Here is an 18888-nt window from a genome sequence, read left to right on the forward strand (position 1 = left end):
TCAGTGCAATTTGAATTGCCCGCCAAACGCAACAGCTGTTCCAATACAATCCACAGCCCATTTACCACTAGTTTTGCTTTCAATGTGGATTGCATGTGTATCGTTTTAGCTCTCGCTAGCTCACGCAATGAAAATGAGAGAACATGTTTTCTTGCTCTCCCTCTCGCTCGCTCTCTCACTCTCTCTCTGTCTCTCTCTCTCTGTCTGTATTTGTGTCTCTCATATGTAAATGTATCTGCTGGCAGCTAAGGCGGCTAAGGCGGCAATAACATCAGTTTCAGTTCCATTCTGTAGTGCTGAGCGCGCGGACGCAGTACGGACGAGGTGCAAATCAGCAGCCACAACGAATAAGCGAGACAAAAGGCAAACGAAAATCAGGACTGCCTAAATATCGTTTGTGTGGTTGTTTGTATGTTGTTAGTGTCTGTGCGTAAATACTTTATTTATTGTGCTACATTTAACGAACTTGCATATGTACATTTTAATCCGAAGTGAACCGGAAGAATTGTAGAACACCACTTAGCTGCGGGCAAGAAACCCGATAAGCTGTAAACAAAAGGTGAAACGACAAACAATAACAGACGCACAAAACAAGAAGAAGAATAATAAAAAGAGAAGCGACGCCCACACTGGACGCTTGAGGGCAACAAGTTCCTATCGAAAGAGCGACGAGGTAAGTGCCTGGAAGTGAGCGATCAGAAAGCTGACGTGTTTCATGCGATCGACATCGACCCTTATAGTTAGTGCTAGTCTTGGTCTCGATTATGTGTGCAGCTTCCGTCCTGTATTGATAAGAATTGATTTTAGTCTTTCTAGTCTCGCTTTGCCTTGCCTTGATTCAATGTGGGACACCACAAAATAGAATTTCGTTTTGATAACAAAGAAATTTCTAGTTCGAGAGACGTCATAAAAGAAATATGTATGATTTTCTTAGAAATGTCTAAACTTAGTTCGCTTCTATTATTCTCTCTTCATTCTTTTCAATTTTGTCGCTCTCGTTGCTGACCGCACACACATGTGTGTAGTTTCAATTGAAATCATCATCAATGTTTCCCGCCGGGTTGCGCGATAAGTAAACGTTCCCCAAAGGGGAAAGGAGAAGGAGGGGGGAGGGGGATGTAAAGTAGGCAGCCTCCTCCAGTCACGTAGTCAATTTTGTTGCTGCGTTTGTTTTGGTTCACTTTCCTCTCGTTGCTTTTGCTTCTGCTTCTGCTTTTGGCCCGCACTTCGTTTGTTGTTTATGTTCCGTGTTCCGTGTTCATTGGAAAGCAACCCCTAAATATGTTTGTATTGAATGCATGGCTGGAATTGGAACGCACAAATCGCGTTGCCAACTACCACAAAAAATGTACTCTCGTCGTCTATTCAATATTCAAATTGAGCGCTTCGAATGTGTTTCTATATTTATCACATCGTTAAGATAGCAACCCATAATTATTTAATATACAAACACTCTGCCAATTTCATGACTATAAATGTCGTATATTAAAATGCGATTTGTTTAAATTTATACATTTTAATAATCTACACTTGTTTGATGTGTTTTTTTAATGTGAAATCCGCAATTGTTGATGCTAATCAGAAATGCGCACCCCCTGCCAGCTGGGCCAATAAGTCATCTTTTGAAACCGGTCTCAAAATGTGCGCAACTTCAATTGTTTATTTACAAAAATCACTTCAGCTTTGACAATTTTTTTCTCTCTTCACTCATTTCAATTCAATGTTTAAATAACCCGAGGCAACAGCTGCTCTTGTTTTTGTTCAAAGCAGAAAGGAAAGCAACTCTGAATGAAACCAAAACTAAATCAAATCAAATGAAAGCAAATTAAATGAAAGTGTTGCCCTGATTGCTGCCTGCCCCCTTCAACAAAAAAATACAACTTCCTTGCAAGTGGCTCTCCACTTCAAAATTGCTCTTCCATTTTCATTTTCAATTCCACTTCCACTTCCATTTTCAATGCCCAATGCTGAAATCACGATTTTGTTGTGTAATTAGTTGCAGTTTTTTGTTGTTGTTGTTGTTGCTATGTTTCTCTCGCCAGTTGGCAACTGCATTTATTGGCAGTTAACTTGACGCATCTTTTTTTTCTATGCTTTTGCAGAGTTATTTTCAACCGGTTTAGATGCGATTGTCAATCGGGCAGATGATGCTGTTTATTTTTACCGCTTTCAAGGTGAATTGCTTAGCAATGTAAAATTTATGCGCATATCTCTGTTTATCTGTATATAGATATATATAAATATACAGTGCCTGTGTAACGCAGTCATTCATAATTTGCAAACTTGTTTGCACCGGATCGCGTCTCACTGTGAAAGGTTGAAAAATTCTCAATGTTGGAAAGATTTTTCACATTGAGTTGGGTTCAAGCTCAAGACGACAGGCTCACAAGTTATGGCAATTAAATGTACGGCAAACAAATCGAAAAGTTTGTCAGTTAGAACAATATCCCAAGATGATCAAATGGCAAACATAATAACCGTCTGCAGCTCGCAAAACTTGGCAACAAATTTTGGCATTGGAATCGGTGTTGCCCAACTTCTCGAAATGACAGCCAAATTGTTGCTGGTGCCACAACAAGGCGCATCTAACAAGCGAGTCAAATTGAATTTCCGAAATTACCGAAACTGCTGTCAATTGCGATTTTAATTATGCACAGACCCAAGAAACAGCTACAAACGGTATAAGGTCAACTTGAAGCATCCTAGAGAGCTTGGGGCTGCCATTTAAAGCCGACGAGATCGTGTGGCATTAACTCACAAAAACAAAAGACATTGCTTTCAAATGTCATGAAACAAACAATGTTGTCGCCATGTGGCGCCCCAAAATTGAACGCCACATAAATGTCAGCAGCTACTGTTTGCTAACTTATGACTTGGCAGACTTTAGCTTTTACCACATGCCAACATTTGCACCTGAATAATGCTGCTTCTTACTCTCTGAAAATAGAAATTGCCGCGAATTTGGAAAATAACCATAATTTTGGCTCCAATGGCAAGTAACTTTATTATGCCGAGAGTATATTTCTAAAACGGATGGTTGAGTTTTTCATTTTCTGAATTGAAGTTTAAAAATATAACTTTGATTTTGAAATATTTTGCATTATTAGGAAATATATATTTGATCAATAGAAAAGTTTAGCATTTCTACTTTTTTCTCCTATTTCCTTTCAATTAATATTTATTTAGATATTATTTCTTTTCTTAGGGCAATTTACTAAAATTAAGGGCATTTTTTTCTGAGTGTAGCAACATGGAAATCGTCTGCTGGCCAACTGTATATATAAAGACTAATGTTTAATGCTTGCATTCAAACAATTGCATTCAAGTTGGTTGTCAGGCTGGCCAGGAAACAGCAGGGAAACAGCAGACAGCAAACGCCTGTCGTCTGTTTAAGATAAGAGTTGTGAGAGAGTCATATGTGTGCTGGGTGCCACTTAAGTAGACTAAAGCATGCCACATAAATAGTACCAGTTAAACCCTTAACAGGTTACGGTTAGGTTTAGACTTACGGTTACGGTTACGGTTACGCTTACGGTTACGGTTACTCTTACTGTGCTTTTGACACACTAAACCCAGCAGCTTTACTGCAGCAGCTGCAGTTCGCATGGCAAACTGTTGCAAATTCGAGCTGACTAGGCAGATACAGGCACAAAAATGTTGGCCACTCGCTTCATTTGGCTAATGAGCTTACTCAGCACTTTGCACAGAGAAAAAATAAAAAACAAACAAAAACTAGCAATATTTCATAACTTAATTGCCACAAAGCGCAGTCAAAAACAGAGCCAAAAAAAGCACAATTAAATTGAGAATTTGCAGCAAACGCAAAAGCAACGAAGAAAGAAGCAACCAAAGTTGTTGCATTTCAATGTGTTGCATAAGCCGATGTATTGGCAACCAGATAATAACAACAACAACAACACTGTGAGTTGCAATATCAACACGCAAGCGTATTTGCTGAGGCAGGGCTAAATAAATGCAATTTGAGGCGTGGCAAATGCAATTTGATATTGTTGTTGCAACTTAATTCCATTATTAAATATTCCCTCAGGACAATCCGATTTTTTTCAATGTAACTTTACATTTAAATAATACGCCTGATGCAATATTTGTTGTCAAACACAATTTGTGGCAAACAGAATGTGTCTGCCTTTTTGAAGGTTTGGCTTTGAAATTATTAAATTATTATCATTATCAGGAAATGTCAGAGAATGAATGAATATGAAAACAGAGTAGTATATTTTAGTAAATATTAAGTGGCTTGTATAAAGTTTTGTTGCCAACTAACAAAGTGGGAATGATAGCAAAGAATATTCAAATAGCAATGCATAAATCAAAACTAATATGCTTTTGTTCTTAATATTAAAGTTTGAACAACTCGCATTTGTGTATACTTTATAGCTCTTGTGTTCTGACATATTTATCTTAATGTTTTGCGTATTTTATTTGCATATACAACTTTCATCGACTGCACACTGTTTGAATATGGAATCATTTTGTTGTTCCTATTTTTTATTGGTTTTGTGCAAGGTCCGTCATGAGGTCATGTCCGTCCGTCAGTCTGTTTGTCTCTCCGTCCATATGCTTATCTGTGACTGGGTTAACCAAAATGTTTAAATTGGAATTTTACGTTGACTAGAAAATCGACCAAAACGATAATTGCAAATCTACAAAATCATAATTTGAAAGCTACAGTCAACAAATTTGTGTTTCCTTTTCGTGTTCTTTGCTACTTTTTTTTTCAACTGGTATTATCTTGGCATCAGAGTATTTCGCAATCGGTTACGCCCAGTTGCAACGTTCTCACTTACTTGTTTGTTTTTTAAATTAAAACCAATCTCACAAGCGTCTATGCTAATTAGCAGTTTGACATTTCAGTTCAGCCTGGATTGTGCAATTTATTTGTTTTTAATATCGAATTTATGCGTTTTGCGATATCTAAATATAAATTTGTTTCATTTTATATTTTCTGCGTCTGAATGACAACATTAATGCAACATAGAAAAAATATATAATATATATATATTCCGGGTTTAAAGGCAGCTAAAAATGTGAAAGTAGAGCCGAGTAAAATTCTTGCTGCTTCAAACATAAATTTTACATTCCACACATTTATTTTGCTGTGCAAAAGTTTTCTTAGTAAAAATATGTAATTCTTGTCTGTTTTTTTGTTTGTATAAAAAAAGGGACAACATAAAAAACCTGGCCAAAAGAAAATCACAAAAAAAAATAATAAAGAAAATATACAAATAAAAAAACGGTTCAGCGAACTCATTAAAAGACGAAAGAAACTCACATTTCTGTAGCATCTGCAAACATTCGAAATGGGGACCCTACCCAAAGAGCCCATCATCACATATGTTTACACAAAATTAAATTTGCATTTCAATAAATTTGATTGTGTAACGTTCTGACCACAATCTGGCCACGGGCCGATTACCGTTAGTGATTCAAGTGGAAACAATGCGACTCTTGTTCACGCAGCGGCAGTGCAACATCAGCCACGCGTATCTCTCAGATACATTTGCATATGCCGCCGCGTTGCTGCTTGACTAAATTCGTTGAGCCAAAGGTTCTTTGAACTCAATTTCATAGATGTCGTCTGGCGTGCTGCAATCGAAACTTATCTTGAAACACATCAAATTCGATTGTTCGATCATTAAGACTTTGTCATTGTCCACAAAAAAAGACCGTTTGATTTCCTCGTTGAGTTTTTATTGTTTTTGTTGGCGCCCCCGTTTTTCTTATCAGCATCACAAATCGACCGAGAACTCGAATCTTATGCTAAACCGGTTCAAAATTGAGCACGTTTCGGGGATTTATTAATGTATAAATTAAAATATTTAAAATGTATGTAGAAAAATGGAAAATATCGACTGTGAAATTCGGGTTGATTTTCAAGTTTGACCCACAAAATAAAACATGCCACATTTCAATTTAAAGCATTGCTTGTAAAAATCGATGAAGTTTTGACAACATTATGACTGTGTCAAGTTTGGATCTGTACGCAGAGGGGAATTTTGAAAAAAAGTGAACTTGATTTGTGTTTATGAATACATTTGAATCAGGTAGCACAGCACACCTTACACTTTCACACAATTAATTTGAATATGCATTATCTACAAATCAGGCGCGGCAGCCATAAAAACAATATTGTCTTTATTATAACCTGAAACCATTAAATATTGGAAAAAAGTGTATAATCAAGTTGAAGAGTATGTCACATGCGGAATGAAGCATGTCCGACTGCATAAGGTATATATTCTTGATCAGCAGCAGCAGACATGTCTGTCCACATATAAGTTCTTGCATACCATAATTTATTTATTTTTTAATTTTTATAGATAGCTTTTCCCCTTTTACGAATATCGATACAAATCGATTTCCGATAGCAATAAAATTCTCTAGGAGCCTATATCCTATGAGAAGCACAGTTCTTGTTTTCTTCATATTCAACAAACTAATAACTCCAAGCCTCTATGTATATAAAAACAGAGTATCTGGCAGTCGAGCAGTCGTGACTAGATCATTCTAGTTGCGTCTTAAACTGCTTATAGATTGCTACTTAAATTTGCGACCAGTTGGCCGGTTTTTGGACTACACCGTGGAGGAGACAGAGGTAAAGTCGCCACTGCAGCTTGAAATTTGTCAGCTTTGGTGAATTAGTTGTTGATTAATGCGAGTAATTACCGTTGGAGTCTAAGTTGAGTAGTGTGCGGTCTGTATGTACTGTGTGTGTGGTCTGTGGTGTGAGTGCCAAAATTAATTAATTAAGCATCATTCGCAATGCATCATGTGTCCCTGTGAGCAGGCAAGCGAAAGATCCTGTCAAGGGAGTGCAAGCCACCGGCAAAGTCAATCGATATGCGATTTGAAAACACAATTAACTTTAATACTCGATTCCAGCTCAGCGGCTTGCTAATCAAGAAAACTACTACGAGCTGTTTGTGGCCAATCAACTAATTATCACCAATTTTGAAATGGGACCATGCCATAAAACTTGCACCAATTAAATGTTATATCTAAAATAAATGTCAATGTATTTAGAATCTTATACTATTCACTTAATTTATTCTTAAAATCTGTTTGACATTATTCGCTACCATCCATAAATCAAGTGATCATCTTTAGTTTCAAAATCTTTGCTCATTATATATACATTATCCAATAATATATGCATATATATGTATATAGGGTGTTTCATTGTCAACTCTAATATTTCAAGCACTTTTATTACCTTTTCCTTTATTATGCTGCTTATTGAGCAATAAGGAGCAATAAACGGAATGTCATAAAACAAAAACGTTCTATGGCTGCTCAAATTAAAAAAAGCTCATTAAAATAAATTGGAGGTCCAAGCTCTGAATTATATGATTCGAGTGGCTTACTTCAAGCCCAATGTGCTTTAAGACTTTAAAATTACAGAAGCATATTAATCAATACGAAAGCCGATTTCGAGTTCACTGAATTTACACTCAACGCACACACAAACATGTACACCAGCTTGTTTGAACTTCTTGCTGTGGGATTTAATGCGAAATCGATATAGACAAATTATTACTTACACAGTGGGTTACGGGCAGGTGACTCTCAGGGGAAGTCAATTAGCAATGCATGTGGCTCAATGGACACATTTTCTGCCCTACAAACGCAGGTTCTTATTGAGTGGAATCGAGAGTGATTTAACTATAACTGTTCCTTGTTTAATTTCTCTTTGCAGCGTCAATCATGTCGTCCTTGATGCGTCTGCACTTGGCGCTTGTGCTCGGCGTCCTTGTGCTCGGCCTGACGTGTGTTCAGGTGAGCGGGGAGCTGTACACAGCGCTGGCGGAGATGGAGGAACTGCTTGAGACTGAATCCGTATTGATAAGCAATTTAGAGGGCTACCTACGCGTGCAGGAGGATAAGCTTACCTATCTCAAAAAGTAAGTACACTGCAAAAAATAAATATTATCTCATTGCAACACTAAGATTTAAATTTAAGTATCTCTTTTTGTGTGTTGAGTTATTCTCATCAATTTAAGAGGCGAAATGTTAAAATTGAGCAGGACTCTCATTTAATTCAAAATTGAGCTATAAAATTGAGTTTTAATTGAGATCAATAACTTTCTCATTCGGTCTCAATCAGAAATCTTTATGAAATCGAAAAAATGAAATAAACTTGATCTGCGTGTGGTATACGAGAACTTTTATCCCACATTTGATCTTCAGCTCTTACAGTATCTGAAATCTCAGCTGTAGTTGCTGATCTATAATATATGTATATACTTTATGGAGTCAGAGATGATTCCTTCTGTCTGTTATATACTTATACAATTTCTGTTTATATACAAATTGTAAATGTTTATTATTAAAATGAACAATGAGAAATTGTGTTGAGTTGAGTTTGGTTTAAAAACTCTTGTTAAAAGTTTGTAGTTAAGCACAAAATGACAGAGTAAATTTAATATAGACGACCATTTCTCCCCTTCTGAATTATTAAAGTTTATCTAGTTTCCTGTATACAAATGGTATCTGCAGTGAAGTTGCAAGTCCAATGAATAGCTTAGTTTAATGCTGATAACTTTGCATTTATCTAAGATACTTTGTGAAACTTTTTCTATATGCTTATAAAACTTGAAAGGGGACGGGGCAGGTGAGACTGTTATGTACTCGGTGGCATGCTCATAATTATGGTGGCTGTCAGCATATTTTGGACACGTGCGTGTGGCAGCTGTTGCATCTGCAGATACACGAAGATAATCGTGAAAAGACATGCATTGTCTCTTATATCTATGCGGCGCCAAGCAACACACATTGAGCGTTATTTACCTGGCATATCTTAAGCTACCCCTAGCAAACAGCACCCTATATACACCTCAATATTTATGTATTTAGTATGTGGTATATATGTATATACTTGAGCTGCTTGCAGCGGAAGGACGTAGATGCAGGATAAAAGACGCAACGGATGCGGTAAGGTAACTCCCCTAATAAAATATGCCAACAGCCAGCAAAAAGGAGCCAAGCAGGATCTATCTTATTTACTTGTACCCTACCCTCTCTCTCTTTCCCTCTCTGTCTCTCTCTCTCTCTCTTTCCCTTCTCTCTCGCTCCCTTTGCGTCTGCTGTGTCACAATAATCGAAGGACAGTGCTCTGATCCTCACAACAGCTGACAGCTGTTTGCTATTTGCCACTCCAGTCTCCATTGTCTGGTCGCATCCTTGCATCTCTCGCTTGTCACGCCGCTCATTGCAGCCGAATGTGGCGCGTGCCATTAGCTGCTGTGTCCGCGCTGCCATCTCTAATTAAAACTTTAGCAGCGTGGCCAACTTTTGCCCACAACTATTGCCCCAAAGCTGTGCCACCCAAAATGATTCAGACCAATCGTATTGAATTTTTCATATATATATATATGTATATATATCCTTTGGCCATCCGGGCTCCAGTCACATGGCAATGCATAAATTTCACAGGGGGGCCGGGGAGGTGAATAGGCTCAGAAGTTGTCATCCGGCTGTGTCAAAGTTGATTTGTCGCGTTTGTTTTGCCTTTGGCCTTGTGGCACTCACCGAACGCTGCGGCAAAATCCAATTAAATTGGCCAACATAGACAAGGCGCAGACAAAGACCCAACAAACTCGAACACACACACACACAGAAAAATACACTCAGTTCATAAACGAACAGAGAGCTCGCGAGGGAGGAATCGTGAGTGTGCCTCACTATTGACTCTTGATAAGCGCACAGAACAAATGTAACGGTCGCCTGAGCCAGCGAGCTAAAAGGGGAATGTGTTTTATAGAGTGTGGTACACTCGGAAAATAAATCGCCAGAGATAATTTCGAAATATATAATTTAGTAATGCATTTTTTTTTTTTGAAAAATAAGGTGAGCTGAACTGCTAAAAGTATAGTGATTTCATATATTTCTGGGTGACTAATTCTCTGAGTGTATGTAGCACATAATAGACACGGTGTTTGTTTGAAGTGTAGAAAGCATTTACTATATACTCTTAGTGTGAGGGCATTGCCGTCACCTATTTCGCTGTTATGAGTTTGTTAAATATGTATATAGAAATTCAAAAATGCTGATAAAGTAAATGCCGGCTGCGACAGCCAAAAATTCGTTTCAACCCTCATGAGCAGCAGCAGGGGCAGCATTGGCAGCAGCAGCAGTGGCAGCAGTGGCAGCAGCAGCATTGGCAGCAGCAGCAGCAGGCGGAACAGGAGCAGATGTTTCTAGCACAAACGGAACGCGCCAAACGTCGCCTGTCGCTTGCTGTTGTTGTTGTTCTTGTTGTTGCTGTCTTCAGCTCAATTATTGTGTGCATATAAATGTGTATGTATATAAATATACAAGCCAAGTATATATGATGGTTAAAAGGAGGGGTCACAGCAAGAACGCACGCGTCGCTGCCGCTGCCGCTGCCACCGATCCACTCGACTGCGCGCCGGCGCAGGAAATTGCAAGTCGAGCAGCGAGCAAACCCACCAATTCAGTCGAGATCCAATTGTCGTGCCGAGCAGATCAGTCGACCATCAGAGGAACGTGATCGTGAACGTGACAGTGAAGAATATTTCGAATCAAAAGAAGTTGCAGTTTTTCCAAGTACAGTGCGGCCATGTCCAAGCACAACTATACGAATCCGGCGTTTTGCCAAAACAGCGAGTTCTATCCGGTGCCCTCCAACTCGAGCCCGAGCTCGAGTCGCGTCGAGTCGATTTACAATCGCAGCCTGCAGCTGAACTTTAGTCCGGTGTCGGTGCCGGTGTCGCCCTGTCGCGATCCACGCGAGGGTCCGCTCCGCATGCAGCGTAGCATGTCGACGCGATCGGTGACGCGTAAACAGTACCAGCAACAGCAACAGCAACAGCTGCAATATCAACAGCAGCAACAGCAACATCTACAACAACAACAACAATCGTCTAGTGGTCGCTATGCTTTGGTGCCGCTGGAAGAGCTGGGCAGCGTGGCCAGTCGCTATGCAATTGTGCCGGGCCAGGCTGCACAGCGTTTGGCCCGCTCACAGGATAATCTAGATCGTTATGGCTCACGGCATGGCCTACAGTCGGATGAGGAGCCGCACTCGTTTCACGAGGAGCCACAGCAGCAGCAGGAGACACAATTTGCCAGCTTGCCGCCTACGTTAAACGCAGTGCCGGCAAAGCCGTTACCAAAGATCAAACACGCCTTCTCCAGTGACTTTGGTAGCAAAACGTTTCTCATTGTGGACAAGAATAGTAATCAGCGCTATCAGATGGTGCCCACTGCCGAGGATGAGGAACTGGTCGATGACAATCAGGAGATCATTCAGATGCACAATGGGCGCGCTCATCGCTATGCGGTCATACCCACCGAGGCGGATGACGATGAACTGACCGAGGACTCATCGCTGGCCCAGCAGGAGACCTGCCTTAGTCACACGGAGCTCAGTCAACAGTTTGGCATGCAGCAGCGTACATCGACCCCACAGCAGCAACAACAACAGCAGCAGCAGCGTAATGCTGCTGCTGCCACACGGGCATTGCACGAGCTGCTGTCGACGCCGCGCAAAATGCAACCACCACCGCGTCTCGCACACTCCACGCCCCGCAATGCCGCTCACCACGAGCAGCTGCAGCGCGAGCGTCGCCTGCAGCTCTACCAGAGCCAGCAGTACATCAACATGAATCAGCAGACGACAACCGTCTCAGTTGCCCCTTCGCCGGCGTTGCCACTGCGTCAGCAGCGACTCTCCCCCCAGCGATTGCACTATGAGACGGTGAAGCCGCCGATGCCAGTAGTAGCTTCACAACAACACCAACAGTTGGCTATAGTTGATCGCACCATGGCGGTGATTAGTCCGCGTGTCCAGGGCCAGGAGCAGGATCTGAGCAACCAGCTGCCTGGCTGCAAGTCGACGGTGAATAGCAATGTGTATCCACAGAAATTGGCCAATGCCACCATCACATTGGCAATTGTCTCCTTGATGCTTGTCCTGGGCAGCACCATGAATGCCGGCCTCATCATCTACATGATAGCCCATGTGAGCAATCCTAATTTCCCTATAAATCTTTCGATCCGTGACTCAATTTTTATTTATATATATTTCGTGCATTAGTTTGGAAAGTCGTTCTACCTGCAGTTTGGACTGGTTGCCTCGTTTTGCGGCATGGGTCTTGGATTTCTTGGCTTTCGCTCGCGACACTGCGAATGGTTGCCAAATCGGAGCTATACCTCTGGCTACATCCTGGTCACCATCTTCTGTCTGTTCAAGTGCTGTGGCTTATTGCTCATCCTGGTGTTGGATCCGTTTCCAGGACTGCCGCTGCATGATGTCACCACTGGCGTTATTTTGGGCCTGTCCACATTCACCATGTTCTTCATTGGGCTGGGCGTTATCGGCAGCCTCTGGTGCTATCGTCCTCCACCTGATAACCGTGTCAATGTGGTCTAAGTGCACTTTGCGCCAGTTTTTAGCACAGTTCTTAATTAGTTTTTAGTTTTTCGTATAGTTTTTAGTGTAGTTTTTTTTACTGTAGTTTTCTTTTCAGCGAGCGGCAACCGGAACGGCTAGGAGACCAAAAAAAAGTATTCGTAATTAGTGACGCACTCGAAATTCCAGCAGCGAATTTTGTTTTCAAGACTGTAAATATCTTATTGTATCGTATCTGAGTTACACATGGGTTGTAATTAAGTTTAGGGCAACCACTCTTTTATTGTGTGGTCAAATAAATCATTTATAAATTATTGTTCAACAGTAACGTTTAAGTATTGCACACTGCACACTGAAATAAAGTACACAAGCCAAAATACAAAACAATGCTGTTTTCTGTGGGTACTCTTAAAATTGATAAGTTTCATGTGTTTTATACCCTGTACAAATGAAATGCGCCGAAAGCGTACAACGAGCAGGAGAAGACATTTTTTAAAAGTATTTTTTATCAATCTTGCTAACATTTTATTCTGTTGTAATTCTCTGAATGTGAGGTGTGAATAATTTAATAGATGAAAATGTATTTTTGTTATAATCTTATAAATTGGTCTAATACCTTTTTATTGGCCTGCAACCCTAGTCCCTCTCTTCCTCTCTCTCTCTGTTTCCCTTTCTCTTTATATGCTCTCTGTGCGGTCTTTGCCGAAGGCCTCATTACTATAGTTAAATAGTCTGTAATAAAAACATTCTTCTACAAATTATATCGAATGGAAAATTGGTCAATTAATTGTGAAAATTGGTTTATTGGAAGTGACCTTTCAAATTTTACACATTCCCGCTGCTTTCCAGTTGGTTGTGCAACGCTTATCCCTCTCTTTTCCTCTCTATCTTTATGTATTTAACTCTATCTGATTGCCCTGTGAGGTCTTTGCCAAATACACTTTTATTCATAAATTGATTAAAATAATAATATTTTTCTACTAAATGGGCCAATTTTAAGTGGGAAAAGTGGTTTATTGGAAGTGACCTCTTCGTCTTAACACCTTCTAGCTGCTTTCCAGTTGGTTGTGCAACCTTTATATCTTTCCTCTCCTATCTGTCTTTATCTCTTTAACGCTCTTTGCCAAAATCCTTATTAATCTCCTTAAATAGGTGGCTTATTGGCAGTGGCCTCTCAAATTCTGCACCTTTCTGCTGCTTTGCAGTTGCAAGTATGCGCTTCGCAAAGGAATGTTTCTGTTTAAATGAATTGAATTAATGTATAATTTGATGCTCCTTTTCTTGGAGCATCCACAACCCGCCAATAATTATTTAATAGTCTGAACTGCGGATTCGAGGCATGGAATTTGTTTGTGGTCGATGTACGCTTGAGCTAAACTTTGTTATTTGTTTTGGTCAAACAGCTTACTCTCTTTAACCACTTGTAACTTAGTTTGTATTAGTTCTACATGTATATGAAAATGATTAAGTAAATTTGTTAACAAACTTTGTGTGTAACTTGCAGCAAAATGGACGAATACCAAAGAGAGCATGCGGATGCTGCCAGCGATATAACCGCCTACGTATCGAATCCCATAAATGCTTATCTGCTGACCAAGCGTTTGACCACCGATTGGCGGCAAGTGGAGAATCTGATGCAGCACGATGTGGGAACGGGTAAGTTGAAGCCTGCTCTCAATCGGAGAACTCCGAAAATTTGTAATGCGATTGGAACTTTTTGTGTGTTTCGTTTGGTCCGTTTTACTCAACAGATTTTGTGCAGAATCTAACCCAATATCGCTATGTCTTAAAGTTTCCCTCGGACGAGGATCTAAATGGGGCGGCGGTGGCGCTATTGCGCCTGCAGGACACTTACCAGCTGGACACGTCCAGTGTGGCACGTGGCAAGCTCAATGGCATCCAGTACAGGTAAGTAAGCATACCACATAGAATGCTCAGCTCCAACTAAGCTGCCACTAAACTTGCGGCTTGGGGCTTGCGCTCCTATTTGTTTTTTTTTTTTTTTTTTGTAACGCAGCACGGAAATGTCATCGGACGATTGCTTTGAGCTGGGTCGGCAATCGTATGTTAATCGCGACTACTATCACACGGTGCTCTGGATGAATGAGGCCATGTCCCGCATGTTGCAGGAGCAACACAATCAGACTCAAAGTTTTACCCGTGCCGATGTGCTGGAGTACCTCGCCTTCTCCACCTACAAGGAGGGTGAGTTCTCAATCTACGTGACCAGCTGTTTTGTAGCCATTATGTGTATGTGTGTGTGTGTGGGAGTGTGTGTTTACTGCTGTTCTTTGTTGTGTTGTTGCCAAGACCTCGTTTGCATGACACTCTCTGACAGTGTAGCCCCTGCTACTTTCTGCCTGGCTGCTTGTCACTGTCCATTTGGCTGCAGGAAATTGCACTTTGCCAGGTCGGGGCATTGTCGGGCGATAGCTTCTTATACCCAGGTGAGCTGAACTCTGCTGCACTTAAGCGACCGTGTCGTTAAGTGCGAAAAACTGTTTGCCCATGGTCTGGTCTGGAGAGCAATGGCAATATTGTGACGGGCTTAGTGCATGCTGGCCTCGGGAAATTCTCGGAATCACGTAGCCATTACAAGCTACCAGCAAGTGCACATATACACATATATATTTACAGAAGCCAAAGTGCGGTTTATTATTGCCTGATTAAACGATAGATATACAAGGACACAATCCGACCCCCTAGGCGCTAACTCCACAACCATCCCTCTTTCATGCTCAGCTCGACTAAATTGTCACAGTCACTAAAATTGCACAGCACATGTATCTGTATCTCTATCGGTATCTGTATCTGTGCTTGTATCTATATCAGTATCTATGTAACCAACAGTATCTATAACGACGCGACCCCGTTTCCCGCAATGCTCTGTTTGGAAATGGCAAAGGAAGTATATCGTGTGTGCTAAAGTAAAATTAACTAGTTGTCAAGTAAAAGAATTGAAAATAATGAAATAAATACCAAAAACATGTTGTACACGAGCTTTTCTTCCAACGATACTTAGCTCAGTCAACAAACTGAATAATTGGACACTTTGAAATGCTTATCATAAGTTGCGTATTGTATTTGCCCTGCCGATCGTCAACGTCTTTCCAACCTCTTTTGTCACAAAGTATCTCGCAGTCGGTGCAACATTTTTACTTTTCCTTGGCGTTTGTTCTTTGGCGCTGCGTATAAAATGCGACCCTGCAGAATTTATGGGCGGGCTTTGGTGAAACGGAACTGCCGCCATTTTGTTGAAAAAGTGAGAAAAGCATGTGCGTCTCTCAACCTCCTCCACGTCCCCCGTCTCTTACCCTCTCTCCCTGTAGGCAGTGAAAAGGACATTTTGACATACAAAAAAAAAAAAAAAATACATCACTGCCTGGGCAAAGGACACATGGGCTAGAAGTGCTGACACTAGCATGCAAAATGCAAAATTAAAATACCTAGTTGGGTTGGCTTCGACTGAGGTCGAAGCATACCTACAAGCTCAATGAAATTAAGTGGTCGCTTGAAGTGTCTGGAAAACTAATTAAGGCAAAGGAAGCACCGAAGGACTTGCTATTGCGAAACTACCAAGCCAAGGTCGCAATATTTATGGTTGAGATATAAATAAATGCGTATATTCAATGTCCATGCTAAAAGTTTTATAAGAAACCCAGCACAAACAACACGAACAAGAACAAACGGCAAGTTGCCGTTCTGTGAAAAAAAGTTTGTCTTTTGGGTTTCATACTGTCAGTGTAAATAAAAAACTTGTTGCTATTTTGTTTCCCATTTTACCATAAAACGTTCCTTCTGCTGCTCTGGGGGGCAGTAATTCACTGCAAAAAGTTAACAACAAATATGGAGTAGGTGGGGGCAATATAAATAATTTATGTTGCATTTAACATTTGTTTAGTATCCATGGGAGGAGCAACAGACAAATGAATACTTAATTTTGGTCAACGCAAACCCTGCAAATAAAAGTTGCTATTAAATCATTCATTTGTGTGCCACGCGCCCAACAAGTGTGTAGACTGATATCAAAATGGCTCTTTATTGCTGGATCTGCTGTTCACGGATAGGAACTTTTGATTAAGTGCCAGTTGAGAGTGTAGGTCAAACTTCTTCAGCATATAAGTGTGGAAGCCAAAAACTGTAGCATACGTTTAGGCAGTAATTAATTGAGTCTTTTTTTTCACCTTCACCTTATCAACGAAATTGAATGGAATGGGACAGGCAACGTGGAGAGCGCACTGACCATGACAAATGAGCTGCTGCAATTGCTGCCGGACCACGAACGGGCCAATGGCAACAAGAAATTCTACGAGAAGGAAATTGCCCATCAGATGGAGATGGGTAAGATGAAGGGTGACGATGGCTCCGACGAAATGCCCGTTTCTGATCTGGTAAGTAAGAAACTATTATTGCAAGTCATTTCAGCTAGAAACGCTACTCAATTTGTAATCCATGGTTAGCACGTGACCAAAACCGATCCCGGCGTCTTTGACCTGACCGAACGCACGGCCTACGAAATGCTGTGTCGAGGTGAGCTGAAACCGTCGCCGGCTGAGATCCGTCCACTGCGTTGTCGCTATGTTAACAACAATGTTGACTTCTTGCGCCTTGCGCCGCTTAAGCTGGAGGAGGCTTTCATGGATCCGTACATTGTGATCTATCACGACGCCATGTACGACAGCGAGATTGAGGTGCTCAAACGCATGGCGCGTCCCCGTTTCCGTCGCGCCACCGTTCAGAATTCCGTGACTGGAGCCTTGGAAACGGCCAACTATCGCATCAGCAAGTCCGCCTGGCTGAAGACACCAGAGCATGAAATTATTGGCACTGTGGTGCAGCGCACCGCCGATATGACTGGTCTCGACATGGACTCCGCAGAAGAGCTGCAAGTGGTCAACTATGGCATTGGTGGTCATTATGAGCCACACTTTGACTTTGCACGGGTACGTACTGAAATTGAAGTTTAGCTTATTCGACAAATTTTGCTTAAGTTTCACCAATTAATTTTGCTGTAGCGTGAGGAAAAACTTGCCTTTGAGGGTCTCAATCTTGGCAATCGCATCGCCACCATGCTATTCTATGTAAGTTAAGAGATGAAGAGTTAAATGCGAACTACTGGTTATGATCGATATTTTCGCTTTGCAGATGAGTGACGTGCAGCAAGGTGGCGCCACAGTCTTCACCTCGTTGCGTACGGCTCTGTGGCCCAAAAAGGTTGGTCTACCATAAATTAGTAGTTGCTTTTGTCTATATTAAGTCCCGATTCACATTTGTAGGGTACGGCGGCATTTTGGATGAATCTGCATCGGTCTGGGGAGGGAGATGCGCGAACGCGGCATGCAGCGTGTCCAGTGCTCACAGGGAGCAAATGGGGTAGGTTTAAAAAAAAAACTTGTAAAAAAATGTATTAAATGTGTAAATGAAATCTCAACTTTTTTACCAGTTTCCAACAAATGGATACACGAGCGCGGTCAGGAGTTCAGAAGGCCCTGCGCTTTGGAAGAGGATCACGGTGATTTTGCCATCTAGGAGAATGCCCAATCTGGCTGGAATCTCATTTGTCAGCTGCCCAATGTGCTTACTACAACTTCTACTTACTTCTGAGTGCTTGCGAGCCGGAAATCACAATTCTGTTCCTATTGTAAATACTCTACCACAGCACCAAAAAAAAAAATAAACATGGAGTAGCGGCTGCTGGCACACCACACATTTACTTTCAACTGCATGCCATGACTTGGCATTACTTTTATTTTAGGCATGCTATTATTGAATTTATAAATTTTTGTACAATATACTATAGAAATGAACTATATTAAAATGAACAAATGATGCGCTCAATGAGACTACGAATTCGTTCAACGTTTTACATAAGCATTAATTGCATTTTTAATGATAGCACTAGGGAAATTAGTAAGATTGTTTATTTGGGTGTAGATTATTTTGCAGTTGATGCCTCCTTCTACCTATTACATTATTACATACATTTTCACAAAATCCACCCCTTTGTTCTGGATATAAGGAAAGAAGGGAGCTTAAGCAGTGTACGGCAGCAGTAAAAAGTGATATTTAAAAAATGCACTTTTATAAGTTGGTTAAACTGCTTTTCTGCAAGTCTACGTTTGATTGCTTATGTGTGTATATGTGGCAAGAGGTTGCTGATGCAGGCATGTGACATATTGCAAGTGGCATGATGCGTACTTTGCTCCGTCCGCTGCCTATTGCATGTTGCCAATGGAGCTAAGTGCCGTCGGGTGGTAGTGGCAAGTGATAACAACCACATCACACTCTGCGGCTGCGCAGTTAGATTTGATTCATTGTAATTCCCGCACAGTCTTAGAACAGCATTGACCATTTAATTTGAAATACAAAATACAAAATGAAACATTTATATTGTTGGGAGATCCATCATATTGTTTGCTGAGCGACACAACACAACTGTTTAACTCTTGACTTTTTCTCTGTATGCGTTACATCTGGAAATGACAGGTAAACAA

The 18888-nt window shown here is 40.9% G+C and overlaps 2 protein-coding genes across 2 annotated transcripts; both read left to right on the forward strand.

Moving 5' to 3' along the window:
* The first annotated feature begins 309 nt into the window (after positions 1–309).
* On the forward strand, positions 310–18265 carry LOC6568562 (prolyl 4-hydroxylase subunit alpha-1). The gene is made up of 12 exons (XM_001994754.3): positions 310–416; positions 493–673; positions 7718–7922; positions 13899–14050; positions 14146–14302; positions 14412–14599; positions 16616–16785; positions 16855–17337; positions 17410–17475; positions 17540–17608; positions 17671–17767; positions 17838–18265. The coding sequence occupies exons 3-12, from the start codon at positions 7726–7728 to the stop codon at positions 17921–17923; spliced, it is 1665 nt and encodes a 554-aa protein (XP_001994790.2). The 5' UTR covers positions 310–416; positions 493–673; positions 7718–7725; the 3' UTR covers positions 17924–18265.
* LOC6568563 (transcription factor SPT20 homolog) lies at positions 10301–12656 on the forward strand. The gene is made up of 2 exons (XM_001994755.3): positions 10301–12004; positions 12080–12656. The coding sequence occupies exons 1-2, from the start codon at positions 10601–10603 to the stop codon at positions 12413–12415; spliced, it is 1740 nt and encodes a 579-aa protein (XP_001994791.1). The 5' UTR covers positions 10301–10600; the 3' UTR covers positions 12416–12656.
* Positions 18266–18888: the final 623 nt, after the last annotated feature.

Source organism: Drosophila grimshawi, unplaced genomic scaffold (genome assembly GCF_018153295.1).
Source record: "Drosophila grimshawi isolate 15287-2541.00 unplaced genomic scaffold, ASM1815329v1 contig_311, whole genome shotgun sequence".
NCBI classification, from domain to species: domain Eukaryota; kingdom Metazoa; phylum Arthropoda; class Insecta; order Diptera; family Drosophilidae; genus Drosophila; species Drosophila grimshawi.

Coding starts and splice junctions, on each gene's coding strand:
- LOC6568562 (XM_001994754.3), top strand. CDS start 7,726: ATGTCGTCCTTGATGCGTCTGCACTTGGCGCTTGTGCTCGGCGTCCTT. Junction 7,923..13,898: donor AAGCTTACCTATCTCAAAAA/GTAAGTACACTG, acceptor TGTAACTTGCAG/CAAAATGGACGAATACCAAA. Junction 17,476..17,539: donor TCGCCACCATGCTATTCTAT/GTAAGTTAAGAG, acceptor TTCGCTTTGCAG/ATGAGTGACGTGCAGCAAGG.
- LOC6568563 (XM_001994755.3), top strand. CDS start 10,601: ATGTCCAAGCACAACTATACGAATCCGGCGTTTTGCCAAAACAGCGAG. Junction 12,005..12,079: donor TCATCTACATGATAGCCCAT/GTGAGCAATCCT, acceptor TTCGTGCATTAG/TTTGGAAAGTCGTTCTACCT.